The following is a 26,813-nucleotide window of genomic DNA, read 5'->3' as shown; positions in this document are numbered from 1 at the left end:
TTGATGATCCCTTTTGTACTTGCGAATATGGTTTTCCCACAGATGGTTTTAGAAACAAAGTCAGTTTTAGCAAACAGTGTTTTGAGGTTGGTAGGAATCCAAACAGCATTCCATTTGGCATCATATATCAGACGTGGCTATTATTGCTAGATTTGCAGGATTTATTGAGTCTTCAGGCTTTTAAGTTAAATGGTAAGGAAATGAGAAATAACTTTGCCTTGTGTAAGGCTTCAATAATTCATAGGTTAGGAACTTGTTTTAATGATTAGCAGTGTTACGTTTTAATGATATGTCTGTGGCTATGGCTAAAATGTAGGTTGCATGTGAGGATGAACATACAGACTCAGAGCAGAGTTTTATTAACTCCGTGTGCTCGTATGCACAGTTTTCTTCCTGTATCTGTTTCTCAGTGAGAATAAGAAACATCGTAATAATAACAGTTTGGCTACTGAGTCAAAAATGATTTTTTTTTTTTTTTTTTTTTTTTGCGGCACGTGGGCCTCTCACTGTTGTGGCCTCTCCCGTTGTGGAGCACAGGCTCCGGACGCACAGGCTCAGCGGCCATGGCTCACGGGCCCAGCCACTCCGCGGCATGTGGGATCTTCCCGGACCGGGGCACGAACCCGCGTCCCCTGCATTGGCAGGCAGACTCTCAACCACTGCGCCACCAGGGAAGCCCCCCAAAAATGATTTTTAAGACAACAATGATTTCATAAAACTCTACTGACTTTTCTCAGTACATCAGACTACTGCTTTTTTTTTTTTTTTTTTTTTTTTTGGCGGTCTGCGGGCCTCTCACTGCTGTGGCCTCTCCCGTTGAGGAGCACAGGCTCCAGACGCGCAGGCTCAGCGGCCATGGCTCACGGGCCCAGCCACTCCGCAGCATGTGGGATCTTCCCGGACCGGGATACGAACCCATGTCCCCTGCATCGGCAGGCGGACTCTCAACCACTGCGCCACCAAGGAAGCCCAGACTACTGCTTTTAAAGACTCAGTATAAACAGTTTCATATTAATTATACCCTTCCTGAGGAACTAACATGGAGCAACAGGTATCCCAACGTAGTAGGTTCATGAAAAAGTAGATTTATTCATGCTGAATTTTCTTTTCTTGTTGACTTTTTAATGTCTATTTTGATACGTACAGAATTCATCTGGAGGTAATTTGGCCTTCAAGTATATAAAAATCACATCAACATTGCAAAAAACAGTTAACGCTTGTGTTTTGAGGAGTGTCACTTTCTCATAAAATACTATAACATTTCAAACAATTAAAAAGTATTGATGCTGAAAACTTAAATATCTAGAATTTCTTTTCCACACCTCAGGATCTTTACTTTCTTTTAAAATTTTTTTAATTTTTATTTTTAATTGAAGTATCATTGATTTACAATGTTGTGTTAGTTTCAGGTGTACAGCAAAGTGAGTCATATATGTATATTCTTTTCCAGATTCTTTTCCCATATAGGTTATTACAAAATATCGAGTATAGTTCCCTGTGCTGTACAGTAGGTCCTTGCTGATGATCTGTTTTATATGTAGTCGTGTGTGGATGTTAATCCCAAACTCCTAATTTATCCCTCCCCTCCTTTCCCCTTTGGTAATCACAAGTTTGTTCTCTAAGTCTGTGAGACTGTTTCTGTTTTGTAAATATAAGTTCATTTGTATCATTTTTTTTAGATTCCACATATAAGCAATATCATATGATGTTTGTCTTTGTCTGACTTACTTCACTCAGTATGACAATGTCTAGGTCCATCCATGTTGCTGCAAATGGCATGATTTCATTCTTTTTTATGGCTGAGTAGCAGTCCATCGTATACATGTACCACATCTTCTTTATCTATTCATCCATTGATGGATATTTAGGTTGCTTCCATGTCCTGGCTATTGTAAATAGTGCTACTATGAACATAGGGGTGCATGTATCTTTTCAAATTAGAGTTTTCTCTGGGTGTATACCCAGGAGTGGAATTGCTGGATCATATGCTAGCTCTATTTTTAGTTTTCTAAGGAACCTCCATCCTGTTCTCCACAGTGGCTGCACCAATTTACATTCCCACCAACTTAACTTTTATTTTGAAACAGCGTAAGACTTACAGAAAAGTTGCAAAAGTATAGAGTGCACGGGACAGAGAGTTCCCATATACCCTTCACCCAGCTTCCCTTAACACCCTACATAACCACAGTGAAATTATAGAAACTTTTCATTTGTTGAAGTCTAGTTTTTTTAATTTGAAGATTGTTGTATGTGGATTTCGTGCATTTTTGTTCAGTTCATTCCTAAGTATTTAATCTTCCTCGCTGGTGGTATAAATGTTTTTTTACTGCCATTATGTGCTTCAGTTGATTGTCTCTATGAACACTATTGAATTTTGTATATTAATTCTCTATGCTGCTACCTAATGGAATTCTCTTATTGTTTGAGTTCACTTTATTGTTGATTCTCTAGCACAGTTGTTGACAGACTACAGCACATGGGCCAAATCCTGTTTTTGTAAATAAGGTTTTATTGGAACATACTCACACTCATTGATTTATATATTGTCTTTGGTGGCTTTTGTGTTACAGTGGCAGAGTTGATAGTTGCTACAGAGACCAAATAACCCACAAAGACATACTTACTACCTGGCCCTTTACCCAAAAAATTGCTGAACTCTGCTCCAGGATATTCCCAAGAAAGTTTTATTTCTTCTTTATAAATTCTTATTCTTTAGATTGATTTCTCGTGTCTGATTTCATTAGCTAATTCCCTACTGCAGTGTTGAATAGTAGTGGAGATAGCTTCTTTGCCTTGTTCCTGATTTTAGTAGAAATGCCTCTAGTGCTGTTCTATTATGTAAAATAACGTCTTGAGGACTAAAGTATATATGTTTTATCATACTTTAAAAAATCTCTCAATTTCTATTTTTAAAGAGTGTTTTTAAAATCAGAAATAGGTATTGAATTTTGTCAAATCTCTCTTTAAGCATTTATGGAGATTATGCTCCGTATACTCCATTATGATTTTTTCCCTTATATCTATCAATATGTTGCATAATATTAATGGGTTTCCAAACACTGGACCAACCTTGCATTCTGGGAACAAGTTTCACTTGGTCATGATGTACTATTTTCTTAATGTGGTGCAGGATTCTGTTTGCTAATCTTATTTAGTAGTTTTGTAATGATATCCTTGAATTATATTGGTCTGTAGTTTTCTTTTCCTTCCTTGCTTTTTTTTTTTTTTACAACTATCTTTATCAGATTTAGGTATCAATGTTATACCTGCTTCACGAAAGGAATTAGGAAGTTTTCTTTCATTTCAATACTGTGGAATAATTTATTGAGCAGTAGGACCATCTAGGCTTTAAAGTTTTGATAGAATTATACTGTGCAGTCATCTGGGCCTACTCTGTGTGTGTGTGTTCTGTTAGTTCTTTACTGGTTTTCTCTAGTTCTTCTATGAAACTAATCTATTTATGCATTCTACTCTAATGGGGTCAGTTTTGGCAATCTGCATTTCCTTATAAAATGATCAATTTCATTTAGGTCATCAAATTTATTTAAATAATGATCTGCAAAACAATGTCTTATGATTTTTAAATTTTGTCTCGTTTCAATGGTTGTTTTCCACTTGTCATTTTATATTTGTGTATGTGAGCTTTCTCCTGTTTTTTCCATGATCAAGTTATCTAGTATAGTTTCTCTATTTTGATTTTTTTCTGAAAAAATTTTATTAATTAGATATACTGTTCTTTTATTCTCTACCTCATAAATTTCTTTTATATTTATTCCATGTTGCCTTTTTTGGGGTTATTTTGTAACTATTTTTCTAATTTTTTTGAACTGAGAAGATATTTATTTTTATTCTTTTTTTTTTCTTTCTTTTTTTTTTTCTTTCTTTTTTTGGCTGTGCCATGTAGCTTGTGGGATCCTAATTCCCTGACCAGGGATCGAACCCGGGCCCCCTGCAGTGGAAGCATGGAGTCCTAACCACTGGACTGCCTGGGAATTCCCTCTTTTTTTAATAATAAAGATATTTTGTCCTATGAGTTTTTCTTTGACACTTCTTTAAATGTCCCTTGTACATTCTGATACATAGTGATTTCATTATCATTATCTTTAAGAAGTTCTTTAATTTCAGTTTATATTTTCCCTTTAGGCCAGGTGTTGTTTAATAGAATTTTTTTTTTAATTCCACAAAGAGGAACCTTTTTATTTTCTGTTTTTGTTAGATATTTCTTACTATGTTGCAGTTTAGTCAGTGTTTTATTTCCACTTTTTATGGAACTCACTGGTGTTTTCTTTATGACTCAATATATGATGAATTTTTACAAAGCATCTATAGGTGCTTGGGGTGAAGATGTATCCTCTTTCAACAGAGTGTAGAGTTTCATGTATATATATATATATTTTTTTAAATAAATTTCTTTCTTTTTCTGGCTGTGTTGGGTCTTCATTGCTGCACATGGGCTTTCTCTAGTTGTGGCGAGCAGGGGCTACTCTTCATTGCGGTGCGTGGCCTTCTCATTGCAGTGACTTCTCTTGTTGCAGAGCACAGGCTGTAGGCGTGAGGGCTTCAGTAGCTGTGGCACATGGGCTCAGTAGTTGTGGCTCGTGGGCTCTAGAGCGCAGGCTCAGTAGTTGTGGCACACGGGCTTAGTTGCTCTGCGGCATGTGGGGCCTTCCCGGACCAGGGCTTGAACCCGTGTCCCCTGCACTGGCAGGTGGATTCTTCACCACTGCGCCACCAGGAAAGTCCTGATGTATATTCTTAAGATCTGTTTTATTAAGTTATGTAAGTCTTCTATCTCTACTTACTATTTTTCATGCATTTGATCTGTCTCATACTGAAAATGGTGTATTAAAATTATTAGTGCGCTTCTACCTATGTCTTCTTACAACTCATGTAGTTTTTGCTTCTTAAAGGCAGGCACTATATTACTGGGTGCATAAATGTTTCTAATCATTGTGCATTGTGGATTTTAATTTTTCAAGAGCTCTTCTTTGTCACGTTTAATGAGTTTTGGCTTGATATTTCTACTTTGATATAAGGATCTTTACCCCTGCTTTCATATTTTTTCCATTTTCCTGGAATATCTTGGTCTACCTTTTATTTTTAGTCTTTGTTGAACCACTTTCTTTTAGGTGTGCCCTTTCATACAGTATATAGATGGGTCTTGCTTTGTGTGCCAAGCTAAAAATATTTTTAATAAGTGAGCTAAACCCATTCACACTCATTGATGTTTGGTCTCAACAATGTCATAATATTTTATAATTATTCATATTCTTTTATATTTGCTCTTCTCTGTAAGATTTGTAATCTTTGCTCTTTAATTTTTTTTGGTGTTATTTAGAAAAGTTTACATTTTTGTTTCATTCTAGTCACTGTCTTTGTACCTGTACATTTTTCTAATGCTTGCTTTCTCCTTTCTGTTATGTAGTTATTTGATATTTAGTTTCTCAGTTCTTGCTGGTATCTTTTAACTCCCACCCATTGTCTATACAGTAATCAGTGGGCTTATTTCATTTTTCTCTTTCCCTCTTCCTTATCCTCTCCACTGTAAAGTGCATTGTTTCTACTTTGTTATAACATGTAAAATTTGAACATTATTATTCTACCCTTGACCCTGCCCCTGTTTGAATCTTAGACCAACAAACAGATATACACATATACTTATTATCAGTTTTTGCTGCAGTTTTACAGTCATAGTTTAATTTTTGGAGCTCATCCCCTAGTAGAATCTTCAAAAAGGGCTCATGGGTACAGAATTCCCTAAGTTTTTATATGTTTAAAGTACCTTTCTTTTTTTCAGCTTTATATAGGTATAATTGACAAATTTAAACATTATGTATATTTAAGGTGTATGACATGGTGTTCTGATATAAGTATACTTTGTGGGATGATTACAACAACCAAGCTAATCAACCTCATCTCACAAAGATACTTTATTTTTTTGGTGTATGGCAAACACACTTAAAATCTACTCTGTTAGCAAATTTCAAGTATACAATACATTATTATTAATACAGTCACCATGCTGGGCACTAGGTCTCTGCAGCTTATCCATCTTATAACTGAAACTTCGTACCCTTTGACCAGCATCTTCCCATCTCCTCCACTCCCAGCCCCTTCACCATTCGAGTCACTGTTTCTCTAAGTTCAACTGTTTTAGACTCTACATGTAAGTGATTTCACGCAATATTTGACTTTCTGTGTCTGGCTTATTTCATTTAGCATGATGTCTTTCAAGTTCACCCATGTTACAAATGGCAGGATTTCTTTCTGTTTTAAGGCTGAATAATATTTCATTGTATAAATATACCACAACTTCTTTATCCATTCATCTGTCAATGGATACTTAGGTTGTTTCCATATCTTGGCTATTGTAAATAATTCTGTAATAAACATAAGAGCACAGATATCTTTTCTAGCTACTGAATTCATTTCCTTTGGATATATACCCATAAAAATGGGATTGCTAGCTCAAATGATAGTTATATTTTCAACTTTTTGAGGAACCTCCATACTGTTTTCCATAATGACTATACCAATTTACACTCCCACCAACAGTGTGCAAGGATTTCCTTTTCTCCACTTCTTGCAAATATTTTTTATCTCTTGTCTTTTCAATAACAGCCTTTCCAATGAGGAGTAAGGCAATATCTCACTGTAGTTTTGATTTGGATTTCCCTGATGATTTGTGCTTTTGAGCATTTTTTTCATATACCTGTTGGCCATTTGCATGTCTTCTTTGGAGAAATGTCTGTTCAGTTCCTTTGCCCATTTTTAAATTGAGTTATTTATTTATTTATTTTGCCATTGAGTTGTATGAATTCCTTATGTATTTTGAATATTAACTTCGTATCAGATGTATGGCTTGCATATATTTTCTCCTGTTCCATAGATTGCCTTTTCATTTTGTTGATTGTTTCTTTTGCTGTGCAGAAGCACATGTTTATATCTAGTGAAGCTATTTTCCTATAAATACTCAGAGGACAGCTTTACTAGATATAAAATTCTTGGTTCCCACTTTCTTTCTTGAATTAAAAAAATGCTGCTCCATTGTTGTCTTACTTCATACCTTTTTTGGGAAAAGTCTGATGTTAGTCGAATTCATGTTTCTTTGTGAGTTATTTGATCTTTTCATTTGGAGGGCATGAGAATTTTTTCTTTACCTTTATAATCTAATACTTTTACTAGGTTTATCTTAGAGTTGATTGCTAACCATTTGGTTAACCTGAAATATAGTTAATACAGGAAAATCAGGATAAATGCTTTTCTTTTCCTTTTGAAAAAGTCAAATTTCAGATATATGAGTTGTCAGGAACCCTAGCAAATGCCAATAGTGATAATAAGGGCTGTTTTTCAGACTTTTTAGGAACTTGTAGATCCTCATGATTTATTTCAGTCTCTTCTGTGCCTTTAATACAAAATTCCTGGCATGCATGATTCAAAACATGCTAAAATTCTAATGTCCTAAGTTTTTCATTACTTCAGAATAACCTTAAACCTAAAGGTCAGCTTTCAGATATAAGTGCCTGACTACAAAAGAGTTAAATTTCATGTTCTTTAGAAAATAATCAAGAAAAAATGTTTCTATTAATATTCTGTAAATGCCCATGATTCTAAAAAGTTTTACATGGCAGTTTACCTAAATAATATACTAATTTCCTACAATTTATCCTGTAAAATATTTTCCTTCCACACATTGTAAAACAAACATTTGCTGAACTGATTGTTACATAGTCCAGTGTTATGTGATCATGTAATGAAAGACTCTTTTATAAAACATATACACAAGGATAGAATTAAAACTTACCATGGAATCTGTAACTCTAAATTTCCTGTCTTCTGTGGTTTAAACATAATTATGTTGCATTTACATAGTTTTTTTTACATTGGGTTTATTTGTTCTTTTTAAAAAGGGGGAAAAAATAAAGCTATGCTTGTTTGCATACAAAAGAGATTTAATCTCTTTGTGGCTGCCCGGAAATTTCATTTACCACAAAACCAGTCCTTGTGACATTTTAGGGTTTATGCAAGATATAAAATAGAATATGTGTTTTATATGTTTGTATCAATAAGAGCATTATTCCTTCCTTTTACATTTTTTTGTTTTTGTTTTTCATCTGTATACTTTTAAAAGCGTATGGATTTAACTGAGATACTGAAATGCCAAATGAAAATTAATTATGTGAATAATTTAATCTTCTGAATCTTAGTTTTCTCATTTTAAAACAAGCTCTGGGGATGTTTAATTTGAGGATTATTTGGATTTTATTTATCCACATTATATATCCCATCCATCCAGTTGCGATGTGTGCTTAGTTCCATAGCTGAATGAATTGGCTTTTCAGTACTATATCCTGTGTGTGAGAGTATGTGTGTGTGTTTATAATGAAGTTAAAATACATTTTTAAAACTTTTAATTTGTGAAATATAATATACATAAAGGAAGGTGCATGATGTAAACGTACACATTAGTGAATCCTTAAAAAGGGAGGACTCATGTACCTGCCACCCAAGCCAAGAAGCAGAATACCATCATCACCCTACAAACACCCGGGCTGCCTGTCCTATCACGGCCCCCCAGTGCCCACTGCCCTGCAGTCTGGGGAGAGCCCCTCTCTTGCCTTTTATGGTAATTCATATCTTACTCTGTTTTCATCATTTTATATTTGAGAATGCCTCCCTAAATAGTTTTATTTCTATTTGGAAACAAGTGGAAGCATATAATATGTGTTGGTTTTTGTCTGAATTTTTTCTTCAAAATTATAGGTTATTTTAACACTTAATTGCTCAGTTTGATGCGTTTTAGCAATTGTATACACTCATATAACCACCAGCCAAAAGAAGATATAAAACATGTCCTTCACCCAAGAAAGTGCACTCATGCTATTTTCCAGTCAATCCCCACTCCCACCCCAAGCAACCACTTTCTGATTTCCATCACTATAGATTAGTTTTGCCCTGTTTTGGGATTGGAATTTCTGAGTCATAGGGTAGAAGTTTAACTTTATTAGAAACATCCAAATAGTATACAAAAGTGGTTGTACAATTTTACATTCCCATTGGTGCCAGCATTTAATGTTGCTCTTTTTTTTTTTAATTTAGCCCTTCTAACAGTAAAAGTGTATGTCATTGTAGATTTCATTTGCATTCCCCTGATAACTAATGATGTTGAATAACTTTCCATGTGCTTATTTCATGTGTATATATGTTATTTTGTAGTCTATTCAAGTTTTTTGTCCATTTTAAATTTGGATTGTTTATCTTTTTTGGCAATTTGAAGAAGTTCTTCACATATTCTGGATACAAATCCATTGTTCGATTTATGTGCTGTGGAATGATTTTTCCCAGTCAGTATTAAGGCTGTCTTTTCAGCAGAAAGTTTTAATTTGATGAAGTTAAAGTTATCAATTTTACTTTCATGGCTAGTGTATTATATGATATACCTCAAACTAGTTTCTAAGTGTGGTGTGGAAAGGGGAGTCCAAGTTAATTTTTTCATATGATATTCAATTGATCTAGCATCATTTATTGAAAACACTTTCTCAGTTGATTAGCTTGGTCCCTTGGTTGAAATTCAGTTGACGGTATATTAGCAGATCTATTTCAGAACTCCTTTTTCCATTGATCTATTTTTCTGTCCTCATGTCAGTCCCACACCATCTTGATTACTATAGCTTTGTAATAAGAGTGTTAAGTCCTCCAACTTTTTAAGATGCTTTGGGCTATCTTAGATGTTTTGCATTTATATATAAATTTTAGAGTCATCTTGTCTAAATCTTTTCTTAAAGCTTTATGGAATTTTAATAATTGTTAAGAATCAATTAAGATCAATTTAGAAAGAGTAGAAATCTTAACAATATTGAGATCGCCAGTCTACTAATATGGTGTATATCTCCATTTATTTGGGTCTGTTTTAATTCTAGTAGGATATGCAGTCCAATACTCTCTCATGATGCTGGGCGGTGGCAGTGATCTGCAGCCCCCAGTCAGCCATGTGATCAGGAGGGTAAACAATGCAAACACTCACAACCATTCTGTACCCATCAGCCATTCTGGTTTTCACTTTCAGTACAGTAGTCAATACATTACAAGAGATATTCAGCCCTTTATTATAAAATAGGCTGTGTGTTAGATGATTCTGCCCAGCTATAGGCCAATGTAAGTGTTTTGAGCATGTTTCAGGTCGGCTGGGCTAAGCTGTGATGGTCGGTAGCTTAGGTGTGTTAAATGTGTTTTCCACTCGTGCTGGGTTTATTAGGACGCAGCCACATGGATAAGTCAAGGAAGGTCTGTACAGAGAAAAGAGGGGAAAGTCAGACGACACCTTGAGGAAGCAGTCAGCCAAACTCAAACTGTGGGACTTTCTACAACAGTCCTGATCTCTTAAAAGAGTCAGTGTCATAAAAATGTTCTAGATTAAAAGAGACTAAAAAGATATATCAAAAATACAGAGTATGATCCCTTTTGAATCTAGGTTTTGTTTGTTTTTTAAAAAGCTCTAAAGAAAGTTTTGCAAAGAAATGGGAATATTTGAATATGAGCTGGACCTCAAAAATTGTTGGGCTCTCTTAATATTATTCTGTGAATGCATAACTTTTCGTATGAATGAATAACTGTATGTATGAATGAATAAGTTTTGAAAGCTTTTCTGTTATAGTGCTTGCACAACTATAAAAGGATAGACTATCCTTCTACTCTACCAAAGCCAAGGAATTCTGGGACACACTTGACATGCATTTCCAGAGACTGCTACATTCACATCTTTTCTCCCAATTTGGTCTCCCATAGCCTCTTTAAAAGAATACACAGAGATATAAACATTAAAACTCTGAGAATTTTAATGAAAATGTAAAATTCTTTTCTAATCATAGTTTTTCACAGCAATCATTAATTCTGACATCCATTTATGTTTCCATTTTTGTGGAATTGCCAACTTGGTTTTAAAACCTATAGATTTCAGTTGCATCTTATAATGTGGCTTGAGAACATCATGTTCCTTGAGGCTATAACCACATTTAGGCTGAGCTATATAGTATTTATCAGCATAATTTTCAGCAAATATCGTGAAATTTTTAGAAAAGATGCAGAATTATGGTTTCAAAATAGATATATTGGCATTGCCAGAAAGAAACTCTGCAACCTCAGCCATGCTGGCTATGTGGGTGCAAACTGTTCACATTTGTTCATATATGTGGCCTCAGTGGGCAGGCCAGCCAGCCAGACTTGCTAACAATCCTGACAAGAGTTAATAGAACAAAAGACACTGAGAACCATAACAAGCAGCTGTGTCTTTTTTGTTTGTTTGTTTTTAAGAGCCAGAATATGAATATGTAGTCATCTTTCAAGAACTGTTATTTTGTCAGCCACACAGTTTGATTTCTATGAATAAAGTTGAAGATTTTGGAAACATATAGTTCAGTTTTGTTTTTATAATATCAAAGTATTAATGTAAAATTCTATTGACAATAAAAACAGGAAGAGTTAACATACTGCTGGAAGTGAATTCAGAGCAAGATTCTAATCAAATTAAAGAACTATACAAAAGGAGATAGACCCATTGAACATGGGCAGTGATGTAATGAATACCACCTACAAGCCCAGCATTGTATATTCAAAAAGCAATAAAGTTGTAAAGAAGATCTATGAAAATGCACTTTCAACTTAGAGGCAACTCCAAGTAAAAGTTTACTGGTTAGATTTTGAATTTGAACATGCACTTTCCAAGTATGAGGTTAAAAATGAATGTATTTGTGTTGGGAGAGATTTTTTTTTTTTTTAGGTTTTTTTTTACATCTTTATTGGAGTAGAATTGCTTTACAATGGTGTGTTAGTTTCTGCTTTATAACAAAGTGAATCAGTTATACATATACATGTGTTCCCATATCTCTTCCCTCTTGCGTCTCCCTCCCTCCCACCCTCCCTATCCCACCCCTCCAGGTGGTCACAAAGCACCGAGCTGATCTCCCTGTGTTATGCGGCTGCTTCCCACTAGCTATCTCTTTGGGAGAGATTTTTGATTCATCAAAAAAGGAGTAGGCAAAGGCTGTCTTGTTTCAGGTCCATTTAACCAATCCTCACCGTCTGCGGGAGCTGCCCTGAGCATGGCGGGCAATAGCAGATTCCTGCTGTCAAGGAGATTACACCGTACTTGGGGAGATAAGAAGCATACGCACCTGCCTACAATGCAAAGCAGTGTGTTATGAGTGCTAGAAACGAGGGCAGCAAAACTCAAAAGAATCTCAGAGGAGGGAGAAGCCAGAGGACTTGGGGAGAGGTCTTATGGTAGACCTTAAAGTGTGGATTGTTGCAGCAAAAGATGGAGATGGCAGGGCAAAGGCTTAGTCCTGGGAGAATTTCTGTGGCTTGTGAGTTAACAGTGTCTCCCCTCTGTGTTCACATGGAACCCCATGCCCGCATGTATTATAGCATTTACCAGAATAGATTATTATGGTCTCTTTAACACACTCGCTAGACTGCAGTTTCCTAAAGGACAATTAAAATCCTCACTATCTGCAGATTCTGTATTTGTGTATTCACATCCTTGCTAACATGTATTTGTAATCCCCCGTTAATCCTTATAGCACTTTTGCAGTTATTCACGGACACGTGTGGAGCCAAGAAAAATTTGAGTTGCCTGGTGCACGTGTTTCCAGCTGGGGTTGAACAGGACCACACTCTGCCTTCTTGTTTCCGCTCCCATTTTGTAAACAAGTGTCATCTTCACAGATTTAGTGCCACGTTTTTCGCATTTTCGTCCTTTGAGCTAGTGATCTTCCCGTTTAAAATGGCCCCCAAGCATGGTGCCAAAATGCAAGAGGGCTGTGATGTGCCTTACGGAGAAAATGTGTGTATTGGATTGCCCGTGGGTTCAGTGTTAATGAATGTGTTAATGAATGAATCAACAATGTGTATTAAGTAAGGTGTCTTTAAACAGAAACACACATAAAACAAGATTATGTATTGATCAGTTAACGAAAATATTCTCACCAGAGGCTCTTAGGAACAAAACTTTATATTCCCCCAGGAGCAGTGATTTGGTATCTACCAATTCACTGTTTTCAGTGACTTTATACAGCGAACTACCCTGAGTAATAAGAATTGACTGTATCTGTTACTTCCGTATGCTTAGCACTTAGTGTTTAGTAGATGGCCAAAGAGTTTTATGAGCAAACACCTGAATGTAGGGAGTTTGGAGGAATAAACCAGCTCATTGGAAATGTTAAATACTGAATTCAGGAACTGGGGTGTGAATACCGTGCAGGCAGCGGGAGGCTGTCAGAGACTGTCTCCTGGGAGCGACCGCTCAGTTGTGAACTGTTCACCAAGCATTGACTGAACGTGCTGGGTGGTGTGATGGACAGAATGAATATCCCCGGGGCCCTGCTGGCAAGGAGATACTGCAGAAGCTCTCAGAACTCCTTCAGCAAGATTAATTTCCCAGGGATTTATGGGATGGATTGGAATTGAGAGAAACTGGAGACATAAAACCAAGTTAGGCAACTACTGTAGCAATCCTGATATGAGGTAGTAGAGACCAGGATTAGGATGCTGGCAGGGAGAACAGAGAAGTAGTGGGAGATACTTGAGTTATTTGAAGAAAATCCACAGCATATGACTCGATACAGAGGATGAGGGAGATGGAGGGACAAAATTAAACACTGAAGTTTGCTACCCATGACTTCGTTAGTTCCTGTGTTTGCAAATGTTTTTTTTTAATGTTTTTCTCATCTGAGGTAATTACTCTGTACTGTGCTGTCTTTTAAGACATCTGTAATGGGGTCACAGTCCTCATCTGTTGTAACTAAGCAGCTGATGAATTGCCTAGGGTTTGGGGTGACGGTCGAGGACAGTATATGTGGTTTTAGAAGGAATGGTGAATTTTTATTGCTAATTGTGAGATTTTTCCTGGGGGGATCCAGAGTTGAATTATGCCTCTTTTTCACTGAAAATGTGTGCCAGCCAGGTGACTTCCACTCTGATGACAAGCTATGTCCCTCATTGTATGGATCAGTATTCCTAATACAACTATTACTGCTACATTAGAGAGAGAGGAGGGTGGATTGACATTCACTACTGTCCTTTGTGAAATTGCCTGTGAAAAACTAGAGACCCAAGGATCTCCACTAGGTACATTTTCAGTGGCGTATGTGAACCAGTGAGCTTTTTTAAGTTTGCAAAGTAATTCCTTCATTGTGAAGTACAGTGTATTCAGTATCTTTCTTTATAGTTTCTATAAATTAAGAAATAAAACTTTATTTTCCCTCAGCATGATACAGACAGAAAGCTTTAGTTTTAGAAAGCTATTTAGTTAAACTTTGGGTTAAAATACTTTCTCAGTGTGCTTTTTTCTTATTAAAGATGATCTTTTAAAGAGAGAGTTTATATCTTACTATAAGCTATTTGCATTACCAACTGTTTTATAAGGTTATGGAAAACATATCCAACTTGGAACCTTTGGAATAATACTTTTTTTTTCCTGGCATACTCAGATAATCAAGAAATGTAGTTTTTTAATGTCAATTTTCAGGAAAAAATTTGAATGGTGCCAAGCTAGTAGTATTTATTCTATCTGTGGCTAAGTACTACATGTATTTAACTCAACTTGAGGTTCAAAATCAAAGGAATTTTGATGTTCTTTATCTTTTTTCATATGCTCTGAGTTTATCTTTCTGAACAAAGCCATGTTTGTAAGGGATATTAAGTTTTGTTTGACCTTCGTCTCAACTGCAAGTACTTGATGGACCTTAATGCAGGGTTATGCTCACTGGACTGATTGATATATAAACAGAAGACAGATGGTGTGGAGATGACTCTGGTGATAATTCATTTTTCAGCTAGTCAAGAAGATATTTTGATTACAGTGTGTTTAAGTAACTATAACACAGTCTGCAATGTTGGTCTTGCTGGGAAGGGAGCACATGGAAAACAAGTTATGTGTTATTCGTGCCCCACAAAGGATGCAGTGTGTTGTACTGATTTTAATTCCTAGTGCTAGATTAGTACTGGAAGAGGTTAAACTGTGTCATGCAGTACGGTAAGTCAGTTAAACACAGACCAAATAGAAAAGGTAACTGCACAGCTTTGAGCCATAAATATTTGTCTTGGAAAGTATTTAGATGTTACTATATGAAAGAAACCAGTATTTTTACATTTAGGTAACAGTCTGTATACAGCTAATTAAAGAATCACATGGCTTGATTTTCAGTTTATGTGAATCGTAACTATCATGGAGCTTGCTTTCTGTGTCAACGAGTTTAAAACTGAAATCAGAGAGCTGACAACTCAACAGCATGTTATGTCCCTGCTGTTGTTAAAGTTTTGAAAAAAACTAGCTGAGCAAAATGTCAAAAGGAGAAAAAATAATTATAATTGTGTGACTAGATAGGCCATTTAAATTTTTATTTTCACGTACTAATTACAGTCTCTGCCTCTGTTATTTTGTTGCACACTAGGATAATTGATCACTTAGATGGAGTTCGTCTGTTGTGGTCCCTACTAAACAGTCCTCATCCAGACGTGAAGGCCAGTGCAGCCTGGGCCCTTTGTCCCTGCATCCAGAATGCAAAGGTGAGAAGAGACTGCAAATCAGTCCATTCTAGAGTCTCTAATACCATATGGAATAATGTCACCACAGGTCGCTAATTGCTTTTCACTTCTTTTTGGTTCGATTTATCTGGGGTAAAAATGTGCTGAACGTTTGTGCCAAACTAATTTTTGAGCAATACCTTCTCCTGGTCAGTTTTGATATGTAAAACGAAACTGGGCTAAGATGGCAGTGCTTATTACCATGTTCTACATGGCTGGTGCAATCAAAACCACTACCCCAGGTAAATTAGGGGGAGGAAAGTTGACTGTTCTTATCTCTTGGGTGAAAAGAAATTGCATTACTGCTACTTTCAGAAGCTCAAGATGACTTCTGTGTTATTTATTGTCTGAATTACTACAGTGAAAAATCACTAAGTTCTTTGTTACCTTGAAAAAGTCACATGATTTCATGAATCGCACTTTTCTTATCTGTCAATAAAGACTAGATATAAAACCTATGGATAAAATTTTTATATGAAAAAAGAGTGAACTGGAAGTTTCTGAAGTCTTTTAGCTCTTCATTTGTAAATTTTATTATTTTCTTTGAGGATCTCTTTTCAGCCCATTTCTGTTATCTTCACTTAAATTTCTTTTCCTATAGGTTTAGGGATTTCCCTTTAAGATCCTAGTTGCTAGAGATATTTCTCTCTGTTGAGTATTTTTATCTAAAGTATTTCTATTTAAAGCATTTAATTCCTGTAATAAATTTAACATGCCTCTATCTTCCTAAATATTTGTGACTAGAAGTAATCTTTTGTAAAAAGTGAATTGTGATATATAGCAATGGTAGAAAAGACTTATTACAAACTGGTTAATGGAACCATTTTTTTATAACAACAAAAAAGGAAAAATAAAAACACCTCAGATGTCAACCTACAGGAAAATGGACAACAGGGTGATAGTACAGTCATAACATGTCATACAGTGCAGCAGTGAAAAATGAATGTATTTCAGCAATGTGTTCATCAATATCGATACATCACATAAACATATTGAGCAAAATAAAAACAAGTTTCAGAAGCAGACATAAAATATAATCCTATTATATAAGGTCCAAAGAAATTTTTTAAATGCAAAATATAAATGATATTATTTAGGCAGCAAGAAAGAAGCCTACTGGAGAAAGATTGCTACACATCCTTAAAGAATATCTTTAAGGATATTCTTTAAGAAAGACCTTAATCTTCCTTAAGGAATCTTTAATATCTTTAAGGATCTTAATTATCTTTAAGGAAGGTTAATGGTATCAGAGGCAAGCCAAGATTAATAAGCAGAACTAACTTCAGAGGAAAGAGATAATGTAAAAAACAGAAGATAACATTAAATTTTTAAAATTAATATCCTCAGAATGACCCAAGGGATACTACTAGGCCCAAAAAGCCTGAATAAAAAAGAAATATTCATAGATTAAGAAAGAACTTTTGGAAATTAAAAATATAGTTGACAAAATGATAAATTTAATAAAAGAGATAAATACTAGGTTATGTGTGATGCTGGGATATGACTACGTAATTATCTGGATGATAAGGTCTAGTAAATAGCTAAAAATGTAAAGTAAAAGTAAAAACTAAATAGGAATCACAAGCACACAAAAAGAAAGAGAGCAATTGAAAAGAAGAAACAGTCATTTTTATTTTAAAGGGGGAGGGAGTGGTTTCAGTAAGCTGAAGAGTTGAAGAAAGACTCTAGTCTTCAGATTGAAAAGATCCATTTAGTGCCAAGTAGGGAAAAAGAATTTATCTACGCCTAGACACAAATACAAATTTGGTGTTTCCAGAAATTAAAGGAAAGGGAAAAGTTACATAAGAGTAAGAATCGCACCAGTATTAGGCTTAACATCATTCACAATAAATTCTACAAGAAAAAGGAACAGGGGCTTCCCTGGTGGCACAGTGGTTGGGAGTCCGCCTGCCGATGCAGGGGACGCGGGTTCGTGCCCCGGTCCAGGAGGATCCCGTGTGCCGCGGAGCGGCTGGGCCCGTGAGCCATGGCCGCTGGGCCTGCGCGTCCGGAGCCTGTGCTCCGCAGCGGGAGAGGCCACAGCAGTGAGAGGCCCGCGTACAGCAAAAAAAAAAAAAAAAGAAAGAAAAAGGAACAAAGCCTTTACTGTCTTTAGAGGGAAACACTTTTTATGCTGGAATTCTATACCCTGCAAAACTAGCATTCCAGTGAGAGTAGACTAAGGACAGAATAAAGACATTGAGCCTTTAGAAATGTCAGCACTCAGGAAAGTTATCCCCCAGGGGTCTTCTTTGAAAAAAAATTACAGTGTTTTCCAGCAAAACAGAAGATTCTAAGGAAGAGAATAACATGAGTTATAGAAACAATAATGAACAAATAAATCATTAGAATTTATAGCTAAATATGAATTTGTGTTGGTAATATGGCTTTCAAATTTTGTCAGATTATTAAGAAAGAATTTCTTTAAAAGTAATGGCATAAAGTAAAATGAAAGCAGATGGTGTTGTCACAGTAACAATCTGAATCTAAACTACCAGATGATTCGGAAAGCATGTTAGGGAGTGGAAGGTAATAGGTAAAAACATGCCAAAAGTCTTTCCTTTTCCTGGAGAAGGGTGGTAGAGATACTGTTTAAATGTCAATCTTCATTGAAAATATGATGAATTTAATATTATCATTGGTGAGATACCATTTTGTATAGATAACATTTCTGTCAGTGCTGTTATTACGTGTAAACTGTGTCCTGTATTTGTATGGACTTCAACTCCCAATCTGCCTATTTATCTATTATTGGCTTTAAAAGGTATTCCAGCATTTCCACATTCGTTATTCTTGCCCCAGATTTCTGTCCCAAATATCCAACTGGTCTCCTTTGCTAGCGACCCAAACTGAGCCACACTCAGACTTTAAGAACAACCCATCTTGTCTGTGTTTAAGCCCTTGGCCCCAAGGCCAGTCTACACCCAAGCCCTCATAAAGAGCTCCATTTCTCCTGAACCTCTCCTGCCTTCCACTGCTCTCCACTCCCACCAACTCAGCATCTTTGAACTCTTCTCAGCTCCCTTCCTACCACTCCTGAGGGAAGGACAGACCCGTGAGGATCTCTGCTTGTTCACTTCTCTTACCAAGAACTTCTGAATGCATTTTCATTTGGGTAACATGAACATCTGAAGAGTTTTGAACAAGGAAGAGACATAAGCAGATTGGCTCACTAGAAAATGTGTGAGTGGGTGATTGATTAGGCTATTACCATGATTCAGAGGAAGGTAATTAGAGTTTGACCTAATATGGGGCAGTGTGGGTGAAGAGGAAGAGCAAATACAAGAAATGATTGGGAAATAGAATCAGAAATTCGTGAGTTATTGGATGTTGGCTATGAGAAAGAGGTGAGAGAGAGTATGAATTTTTGTTTTTGTTTCAGTGTTTTAACTTTGACAACCAAGTAACCTTAATTGCTAACCTTGTTAGTAACCTTCACCAAACATGGGAAGAACACAATTTGGGGAAAAGATGGGGGATTTGCTTTCATCCAGGTATAGATGTCCAGTCATTTGAATATATGAATCTGGGTGTCAGGACAGATTCTGGACTGGAGATATGGGAGCCATCAGTATGTAAGAGGTGGTTGAAGTCTTGAGCAAAGATGAATGGCAGAGGGTGTGGGCGACAAGAGAAGACCAGTGACAAAGAACAGTCACAGAGGAAGACCAACGTGTGATGAGATCACCAGGAGAGGGCAATTTCAAGAAAGACAAGAAAGGAAGCAAAGCCAAGAAAGGAGGAGTGTTCAACAGTATCATTTTCCCCTAAGATGTCATTTGCCTTTGAAAACTGAAAAGAGTACATTAAATATGGAAATTAAGAGATCATCGGTCATAGACATTTCAGTTGAGAGGTGGGAGTTTAAGTACATGGTACTGGGGTGAGAAATGAATTAAGGGGAGAAATAGATACAAAGAAGATTAATAGTTCTTTCTGGAAGCTGAGCTGTTAATATCAATAGAAGGAGCCAGTATGAAATCCGGAAGACAGTTTAGGCTGAGGGAATGACTAATATGGGAAAGGCATGAGAGAGATGGAGAGGGTATGTATAGGTAGTAGATGGAGAAAGGAAGAAAGGATGCATGGAAGGAAGGAAGAAAGCATAGCTCTCACTGTTCCTAAACCTTATAAGCACATTGCTCTAAGTAGAGTAAAAAACTTCTGGAGCACCACGCAGAAGGACAGTTCTAGAATACGTAACTCCTGAGGGTGAGCCCTGTGAGAGGAAGGACTTCTGGTAAGAAACACTGAAAAAGGCAACTTCTTACTTCATCCAGGCAACAAACACATGCCCAATCTCCTGTCTCCCTGTCTGTCTGTCTGTCTGTCTATCTATCTATCTATCTATCATCTATCTATTATCTACTTACCTATCTATTTATCTATCTCTCTTTCTATCTATCAGTCTTTCTGTCATCCAATTCAGAAGTGACAAAGTTATCAAAGGGATCTGAATTAATACCCTTCTGTGAATTTAAAGACTTGAAGTCACACATTTCTTAGCTGACAGTAAGTATAATTTGGCTGATTATTTCAACAAGGAGGACTGGCTTTTCTGATTACATAGTATAGAAGACATTTCCATAAATTGAATTAATTAAATACACAGAGTCAAAAGTTGATGTCAAATATATCACAAAATTCATCTTTTATGACTAAATTTATGATGAACATTTTTAGATGTCAATTCGAAATAGATGAGGAGGATGCATACCTTTTCAAAAATGTATTGAGATATGTAAGCAAGAATTTTGAAGACTATTGGTCTAGTATTTCAGGTCTGGCCCTTGAAATGGGAGAGAAGAAAATTTAAAACATCTTTCCTCAAGAAAATACCCTAATTTGCAAGATTCTTGTCCTTTTGAAAACTCCTATTTTCTAGGACCAGGAGGTGAATATTATACTGGTTTCCTTCCTTGCATACTTCTAGAACAAAACTCATCTTCCCAAGGCAGAAGGATACCTCAGGGGTCAAGTGCAAGAGAGGTCATGTGCTCAGAAAGGCAAGAGGAAAGAAAGCACATTTATATTAAAAAATAGTATCTCATTATTCATATAGATCCCAATCAAACCGTGGTTTCAGACAGCTCTATCTAATAGAAATTTCTGTGATAATGGAAATGTACTCTTCAGATACTGCAACCAGTAGCCATGTGTGGGTTTTGAAATGTGACTAGTCTGACTGAGGAACTAAACTTTTAATTATATTAAGTTTTAATTAATTTAAGTAGCCACATGTAGCTAGTGGCTATTGTTTTGAATATTCCAAGTCTAAGATATGCAAATAATGGAGAGTTGTTTTTGAAAAAGCAACTTCTACAAAAAGTTCTAAACCTCAAGAATTATATAAGTTGGCATATGGTTATATATTCACTATGCCTATTTTAAAAGTAAAGAAAAACACAAAGGAAAGTGTCTTTTGTGTTTCCATATAAATTTAAAATATTTTTTGTTCTAGTTCTGTGAAAAATGCCATTGGTAATTTGATAGGGATTGCATTGAATCTGTAGCTTGCCTTGTGTAGTATGGTCATTTTGACAGTATTGATTCTTCCAATCCGAGAACATTTCATCTGTTTGTGTCATCTTCAGTTACTTTCATCAGTGTCTTATAGTTTTCCAAGTACAGGTCTTTTGCCTCCTTAGGTAGGTTTATTCCTAGGTATTTTATTCTTTTTGATGTGTGTTTCCTTAATTTCTCTTTCTGATCATTTGTTGTTAGTGTATAGAAATAAAACAGATTCCTGTGTATTAATTTTGTATCCTGCAATTTACCGAATTCATTGATGAGCTTTAGTAGTTTTCTGGTAGTGTCTTTAGGATTTTCTATGTATGGTATCATGTCATCTGCAAACAGTGACACTTTTACTTCTTCTTTTCCAGTTTGTATTCCTTTTATTTCTTTTTCTTCTCTGATTGCTGTGGATAGGACTTCCAAAACTGTGTTGAATAAAAGTGGCAAGAATGGACATCTTTGTCCTACTCCTGATCTTAGAAGAAGTGCTTTCAGTTTTTCACTATTGAGAATGATGTTAGCTGTGGGTTTGTCATATATGGCCTTTATTATGTGGAGGTAGTTTCCCTCTATGCCCACTTTCTGGAGAGTTTTTATCATAAATGGGTGTTGAATTTTGTCAAAAGCTTTTTCTGCATCTATTGAGATGATCATATGGTTTTTATTCTGTAATTTGTTAATATGGTGTATCACATTGATTGATTTGCATATGTTGAAGAATCCTTGCATCCCTAAACCCCACTTGATCATGGTGTATCATCCTTTTAATGTGTTGTTGGACTCGGTTTGCTAGTATTTTGTTGAGGATCTTTGGGTCTATGTTAATCAGTGATACTGGCCTGTAATTTTCGTTTTTGTGGTATCTCTGTCTGGTTTTGATATCAGGGTCATGGTGGCCTCGTAGAATGAGTTTGGAAGTGTTCCTTCCTCTGCAATTTTTGGGAATAATTTCAGAAGGATAGGTGCTAACTCTTCTCTAAATGTTTGATAGAATTCTCCTGTAAAGCCATCTGGTCCTGAACGTTTGTTTTTGGAAGTTTTTAAATTACAGTTTCAATTTCAGTACTTGTGATTGGTCGATTCATATTTTCTATCTCATCCTGGGTCAGTCTTGGAAGGTTGTACATTTCTAAGAATTTGTACATTGCTTCCAGGTTGTCCATTTTATTGGCATAGAGTGCTTGTAGTAGTCTCTTATGATCCTTTGTGTTTCTGTGGTGTCAGTTGTAACTTCTCCTTTTTCATTTTTCATTTTATTGATTTGAGATCTCTCCCTTTTTTTCCTGATGAGTCTAGCTAAAGGTTTATCAGTTTTGCTTATCTTTTCAGAGAACCAGCTTTTAGCTTCATTGATCTTTTCTATTGTCTTCTTCATTTCTATTTCATTTATTTCTGCTCTGATCTTTGTGATTTTTCCTTCTACCAACTTTGGGTTTCGCTTGTTATTCTTTCTCTAGTTGCTTTAGGTGTAAGGTTAGGTTGTTTATTTGAGATGTTTCTTGTTTTCTGAGGTAGGATTGTATTGCTATAAACTTCCCTCTTAGAACTGCTTTTGCTTCATCCCATAGATTTTGGATTGTCATGTTTTCATTTTCACTTGTCTCTAGGTATTTTTGATTTCCTCTTTGATTTCTTCAGTGATCCATTTGTTGTTTAGTAGCATATTGTTTAGCCTCCACATGTTTGTGTTTTTTGCAGTTTTTTTCTTGTAGTTGATTTACAGTCTTACAGCATTGTGGTTGGAAAAGATTTTACATGTTATTGATTAATCCTTTCCATACTAACCCAAATTAATAATTAAAATCCATAAAATGTTGGTTTGTTTTTTCAATACTCATACCAAAAATTAATCACAAATCAGGAATAGAATAGGGTTTTGTTTTGTTTTGTTTTTCATTCAAATTTTAACCTAAACATAGTAATCTAGGGGTTAAATGAGATTTTATCTCATTTTCACCCATGTATTATACCCAAGGAGATACAACTTCTGTTACTTCTTAGTAATTGTGAAAGACAGCCTCAGAATATAAAATGATGCTGGTGAAGAACATGTTATAGTTTTAATAATTAGTAGTTAGACTGGGTTTCTACTTCATAAGCATTTACATTTAAATTTTCATTTTGCCTTGAGCTTCATGACAGTACATGAATATAATAAGATTAAAAGTTAATAATGATTTAACTCAATCTCCAGGCATGTCAGATAATGTCATTACTTCAACAACATTGGTTTCGCACTAACTGTTTGCCAGACCCTGTGCAGGTGCTCATTACATTCTGTATGCCCATTGTTTTGCATCTTAACATAAATGCATAATATTTATGCAATTAAGTTTCTAGTGTTAAAAAAAAAAGAGTGAGGTTAAATGAAGCAAAACTTCCATCATTTGAGCCTTTCTAGAATGTTCCTTCACATAGGGAGAGAAAATAAAGTTACCTATGACCTAATGGTAGAAATTTGAGCACAGTTCCCTAGGGATATGTTTTATAATTGACATTGTGTCCCTAGGTTAACAGGCAGTGTTTTCTCTTCCTTGGTGGTAAATGTAAAATACTAGCACATTTTACAGTCAACTTCCTTTTTGATAAGCTAAAGTAATATAGGTAAAGATACTTATAAATGTCTATATGCACTGAAGTTATGTATGCTTGGGACTCCTTTAGGGTCTCACGTGTCTTATATTACATCACTATCCAAAACTTAACCCACTTGGTTATATTCAGTTAGCATCCTCAAGTAGATGAGCATCCCATCCTCATGCTTGAGCATCCTCAAGAATATACTTTGTATATTCTACTGTTTTAGGTAAATTTACATTGTTTTCAAATAAGGGTATATGTTCTATGGGAGAGTAGAGGCAGGAAACATTTTTTGAATATGCTGGGCATCCAGCTCGCAGTAAAGTAACAGAACCAGAAAAGATCTTGCCAGATATTTTGGCCCATTCTTCCCTCTTCTCCGCTCCCTCCCGCCCTCTGCTTCAGGTAAGTTAATGACTCAGCTTTCTAGGGAAAATTTCCTTTTATTTTATAAGAAAGCATTTCCACATTTTTCATGTAAGATGCTTTTGCAAGTCACTTTAGAATTATTAACTTATGAATCATAGGAGTTGGCATCATTTAGAAATAAACCACTTCTTTATCTGGATTGATGGCACTGACAGTCATGCTGCAGAAACCAGCCACTGTCAATGATAGCTAAGGGCTGTGCCAATCTGAGCACGCTCTGTGTGTGTCCATGTGGAATGGATGTGATGAGGTGTCAGCTGTTCGAGACAGATGTTACCCATTTTTTATACTGTTAGCAGCATATACATTAGAACACGTTTTCAGATCTGTTAAGAAAATGAGATGTGGAAATTACTTGTGTTGGATGGATTGCCTCTTTTCTTGCTGGGAAATATTTAAAGCTACCTATCAGTGAATGAGTGAGACAGCAAAGTATTTCAGTAATGAATTGTGGAATAATTGTGACGAAGAGTCACAAAATAAGTTGGCATTGTATTTGCGTTGTAATTAGATGTATTGAACAAATGGGCAGTGGGATTTTTGTAGTAAGAAATATTGACTTTTTTACCAGGAGGCCAGTGTCTCAACTAGAAAACTTAAAATTTACCTTCATTCTGGAGAAAGTCAGTATATTATAGTTTTTGGTCACTTATCAGTGATACAGAAGATGTACTAAGTGAAAAAGAAATGTTTTGCCTGCTTGATAATACCTGTCCATTCCTTATATGATTCGAAAATCAGGGTGTGAAATGTAAGTCTGTTTTATGGTCTTATATTAAACCTGAAAGAATATTTAAGATAGGAAATAAGCATCTTCAGTTTAAAAACTACTCAGTATTCTTCAGTCTATCAAGAACTAAACTACAGAGGCTGAAATAAAACTGAAGTAATTACGAAAAATTCACTGCATATTTTTCTAAGTAGCTTTATTTAAAAGGTTTTATTTAAGGCTTAAGGAAAGTTTGTTGTTGTTTTCCTGTTAAGATTGCTAAAAAGGACAGAGATCCTAAGATGTGACCTCTGTTCTTTGGTAAAATTCATGAGCTGCAAGTCTGGCTGCAGATGAAAAGCTGCTTTGTAAAAAGTGTGAGAGATTTGTAAATGGAAGTGAAAAGCTGCTCCTTTCCAGCTGAATGATCAAACACATTTTTGGAGGAAAACAGTGGTCGAACAGGTGTTCAGTATTATGAACTTGTGATGTAAAGAATGCAACGACTAAATCTGGCAAAGATCCACGTATTAAATTCTTTGTTCTTAAGAACCAAAATTTCCTGCTGCAGAAAATCAACTCACATTTGTGCTCCATGAAAAATAAGATATTGAAAAATTACAGAATTCACATAAAGAATGTATAATTGTGTTACATCACTTACTTTCAAGCTTTTTGCCAGCATTTATAAGAATCATGTTTCTTTCTTAAAATATCACTGTGTTTTTTAATATTTTCTTTTTATGAATGCTGTAAGATAGCATTTAATCCTATTTCTTTTCATTAATGGCTTTTAAAAGTTTTTATTAAGAAAAAAGTAGAAGTTTACATATATTTATTGGCCTTTTTATATTGGCCTTTTTATAAGAAGTGATTCACATAATTCATATTAATTTGTAATCACCACTTCCTTCTGAATTAGTTGGGAAACAGGTATTTTATTTTAGAATAAATACTCAGTGTAATAAGTCAGCTGTAGCATTAGGAAGAAAACTCAATCTGTCTTCCAAATCAGTAATATATCCATGAGATCTCTTGGCCTTGTAACCTTCTTAAACCTAATTTTGCTACTTGTTTAGAAAATAATGTCTGGTTGTGAATTTTCATCTCAGAGGGAAAAACAAAAATCTCTAGTAATTTCAAAACCAGCAACCTGAGGGTCTGCCCCAAACAGAGAAGCCAGTTAGAAGATGTATGAGAATGATCCCCCAAAAGAGACGAGGAAAAAGTTAATTTCTGTGAGGCTGAAATACAAGCTTGGGCAATTTTAGCTTCCTCACTACAGGTGTGACAAAACACAGCTGATCAAACCAGGCAGGAATTTGACATCACACTCTGTTTAATTTCTGCTGCCCAATGAGCCATGCCCAATCTGGAAGCCAGAGAGAACCTGGAAAAGGAGCGTGTAGGGCTGTAACTTTATACTGAGAAGACTGCCATGGACACGGCTTAGGAGCTTGGATTTGGTCACGCTTGGGCCAAAGAATGTATAGCTGTCCACGGTGTGCCAAAAAGGCTGCGTAGGTTTTTAAAACATTGAAAACCTGTTTAAAATGTAATCCGTGTTTGGCAGCCCACCTATTTTTAATAAGTCACCAAATAGTTCAAAGTAGGCTCCTCATCTGGCCCCCAGTTTCTAAAATCCTATAAACTAAAGTGAACTGTATTACAGGTATTTTTTCTGTGTGCCGGATTTTCAAGTGGGAACTTGAAGGCCCAAACACAACTGAGGGTGTGACAGAGTTGTCTTCAGTGTCTGTGGGTCACATTTGCTGCTTTCACCTGGATTCCCCTCCTGTCCTGCTACAGTTTCCCATTCCATGCTTCTCAGCCCCAAAGGGGGCTACAATGGAGGTTGCTAGTTTAGGAAGGGGTAGGTTGACAGAGGTGTAATATACAAAATGGAAAGTAACGACTAAAAGGTATAGCCTGTTCTAAACAGGCGTGCCAACCGTAAGCTGCTCATGAAACCATGTAACCATTTTATTTGGAAGTA

At 35.8% G+C, this 26,813-nt stretch overlaps 1 protein-coding gene across 6 annotated transcripts in view; it reads left to right on the top strand.

Moving 5' to 3' along the window:
- ODAD2 (outer dynein arm docking complex subunit 2) overlaps window positions 1-26,813 on the top strand; it is a 240,839-nt gene that overhangs the window by 133,377 nt on the left and 80,649 nt on the right. For all 6 annotated transcript variants that reach the window (XM_082618220.1, XM_082618221.1, XM_082618223.1 and 3 more), the window contains one exon: window positions 15,450-15,564. In XM_082618220.1, the coding sequence (XP_082474346.1) occupies window positions 15,450-15,564 (115 nt within the window). The remainder of the gene's footprint in view (window positions 1-15,449; window positions 15,565-26,813) is intronic.

This window comes from Mesoplodon mirus, assembly GCF_964341445.2.
Source record: "Mesoplodon mirus genome assembly, chromosome: 4".
NCBI classification, from domain to species: domain Eukaryota; kingdom Metazoa; phylum Chordata; class Mammalia; order Artiodactyla; family Ziphiidae; genus Mesoplodon; species Mesoplodon mirus.
The sequence above is the reverse complement of the archived record's forward strand: the minus strand, read 5'-3'. Positions and strand labels throughout refer to the sequence as shown.